At 40.0% G+C, this 2929-nt stretch overlaps 1 protein-coding gene across 1 annotated transcript in view; it reads left to right on the top strand.

Annotated features, from left to right (window-relative positions):
• Usp32 (ubiquitin specific peptidase 32) overlaps positions 1-2929 on the top strand; it is a 127109-nt gene that overhangs the window by 95088 nt on the left and 29092 nt on the right. Inside the window, exon 26 of the mRNA XM_005350446.2 lies at positions 2289-2500. Within this exon, the coding sequence (XP_005350503.1) occupies positions 2289-2500 (212 nt within the window). The remainder of the gene's footprint in view (positions 1-2288; positions 2501-2929) is intronic.

The raw sequence follows: 2929 nt of genomic DNA, 5'->3' as shown, positions 1-2929 counted from the left end.
CTAGCTCTGTAGACCAGGCTGGTCTCGAACTCACAGAGATCTGCCTGCCTCTGCCTCCCGAGTGCTGGGATTAAAGGCGTGCGCCACCATTGCCCGGTTTAAAAAGAATTTCTTGTTTTTATTGTGCTATACATTTTTCTCCTTTCCTCCCTTCCTCCCCTGTCTCCTAAAAAATTCTTTGAGCTCAGCAGAAACCTTTGACTGGAGATTTTTGTAAGAATTCTAATAATCATTTAACTCCGATTTTTCTTGATGAGGTACCTAAAATTCAGAACCAGTAAATAAACAAGCTAAGTAATTCTTAGTTCATAAGCATACCATTAACATTCATAACCCCTTATCTTTTCATAATGGTAAGACAGTATGAAAAGAGCATACTACATGTCTGTGTTATGAGTTCCCCAGAAACCACCAGGAATCTGAGTTCATATGGAAAAAGAAAGAGCCCTTAATTTCAAGCTTGAGCCTGGGCTCTCCATCCTCTCCAACACAGCGGCTGAATCAGGGAGAGCACTGAGCTCAGCTATGGCAAGGTTTTTAAGGGGTAAAGGATGGGGAGGGGGAAGGGAATTCTGGATTCAGATGGGGGTTGAACTCCTGAGTGAGGTGACAAGTCTTATCAAACAGGGATTGGTTCTGGTGTTGCTATAAGGAAATTAGCAACCTATGTACAAATTAGGTAAGCTATCCCTAATGTTCTGGAGCATCTAGTACTTGTCTCAGTTCCCTCGGTTCTGCTCTGTGGCTTTCCTGGTTATTGTATTGCTGAGGCCTATTGTCAGTATTGTTAGTTTTTAGCCTGTCATGGCTGCACTGATGTTAAGTTAGGCCTTTTCAACTACCAGAAAATAGACACAATAATTTTAGTAAATAGGAATGTGTCTGGTTATCACACAGGCTTTAATATGTTTGGACACTTAGTCTTTTGGGCTTCATATACTTTGTTCTTTTAGTGAGGTGCTAAGTATCTAATGTAAGATCTTAGACATGCTAGGACGGTGCTATACTTATACTTCTCATAGCATGTTGCATAAGAGTATTTTCCTGAGGAGTTGCCATATACACATGTCTACTAACCCCAAAAAGTAAAACCATGAGATTAAAAGTAATGACTGCACCAAAGTCCAATTTGGTGAACCAATGAGTTTGTATTAGAGCTACTAACAGAGTTAGGTGAGGGATTACTAACAGCAGTATAGGAGAGGGATTACTAACAGGAGCAGAGATGATTCAAAAAAGCTGTTGCATCATCAAGAAATCTGTATCCCTGGAGCACTCTGCACAGCTTGAGGCAGCTCCCATAGTCTAAGAAATCTCTACCTAGCAGTTTCGCTAGCTGTTCTCGGTCTCCTTCCTCACACTTACTTACTTTTTCTATAAGACAGAGGCCTTCAAGAATCTTGCAATTTTCCACTTTGTCAGACATGTGGCATTTTGTTGGTTGCCTGATCTCTTGAGCCTCCCCCTTTCCTCTTGGGAAAATATTTCAGTTGGGAGGAAAAATGATATACAACATAGCTTTTGGGTTTTAACACAGTTTTGCACTGTAGATCTCAGAATTGACATGATCTCACTGTTTAATCTTAGACATCCTCGAACTCACGATCCTCCTGCCTCTGGCTCCCAGGGGCCACGAGTTCAAGTGTCAGCCATTATTCCCAGGTTCTTCCTTGACAGGTTACTGTTAGGTCAATTCTCCTCCTATCCTAACTGCATGTAATAGTTATGCTGATCATGAGTTAGTAGATGATCTCATGTCCTTTATTTAGAATGTCACTATTTGGTGGGACTTTGCATTGATGGAAACTAGCATCTCTGTACTCCAGTACAGTATCCATCACTAGCATGGGCTATTGATCTCTTGAAATGTAGCTATTTAGACTAAGCCTTAGTCACTAAGGGTGCATTTTTATCTTTGTTTTCATTTAAAAATTAACAATTGGCTTAAGGTCACATTGAATAGACTATTTTGAGAATAATTTTAGAGGAGAGGAAAATGAATGGTAGAGACATTTGTGTACCACGTGATACTCATGGAGCTGCTGCAGAGGCACTACGTAATAGTTACCACGTTTCTCTCCTTATCCTTTAGTTATGAGTTACAGAACTAAATTCTAGGCTCTAAATTTACCAATAAATTTAGAATTGTTTCTTGGTCTGTGAGTTAGCCCTGTCCTGAATTGGGAAAGTCTGCACTGTCAAGTGTTCAAAACACTCATAAAACTTGAGAAAAGAACAAAGTGATGGTGATACAAGGTTATGATATGTGCACATCTCTGAATTTATAGATTGCTCCTCTTCTCCATCTACAAATGGACTGTTCACCCTGACTACCAATGGGGATCTGCCTCGACCTATATTCATCCCCAATGGAATGCCAAATACAGTTGTGCCATGTGGGACTGAGAAGAACGTCACAAATGGAATGGTGAATGGTCATATGCCACCTCTTTCTGATGATCCCGTTACAGGCTACATCATTGCAGTTCATCGAAAAATGGTTAGTTAAATGTTGGGCAAATTACTATTGGTCCTGCCAGCTGTCATTGGTGAAATGCAGCCATTCTGTCTCTTCCACATCCTTCTTAAATGTACTCTCATTATATCATATATGCTTATGTGTTAGAACCAGGATTCCATGTCATGTATGTCTGCCGTTATATAAAATGACATTCCTTACCGAATGTTAAGAGGAACAGAATAATAGGCGGGTGTTGCACACCTGTAATCCTAGCACTGGAGAGGCTGAAATATTATTGTCATCGTATGTTTTTCTGGAGGACACAGAATCTTCTTTGACAAAGTTTTTTGTAATTTCTCCCTTGCTAAACTAGCTCTTTCCATTGAAGGCTTTTTAATTTTTCCTAATTAAAAAAAAAAAAATAGGGGTGGGACTGGAGAGATGATTCATTGGTTAAGAGTACTGGCA

Source organism: Microtus ochrogaster, chromosome 7, assembly GCF_000317375.1.
Source record: "Microtus ochrogaster isolate Prairie Vole_2 chromosome 7, MicOch1.0, whole genome shotgun sequence".
Lineage (NCBI taxonomy): Eukaryota > Metazoa > Chordata > Mammalia > Rodentia > Cricetidae > Microtus > Microtus ochrogaster.
Note: the sequence above shows the minus strand (reverse complement) of the source record. Positions and strands in the feature narration are given on the sequence as shown.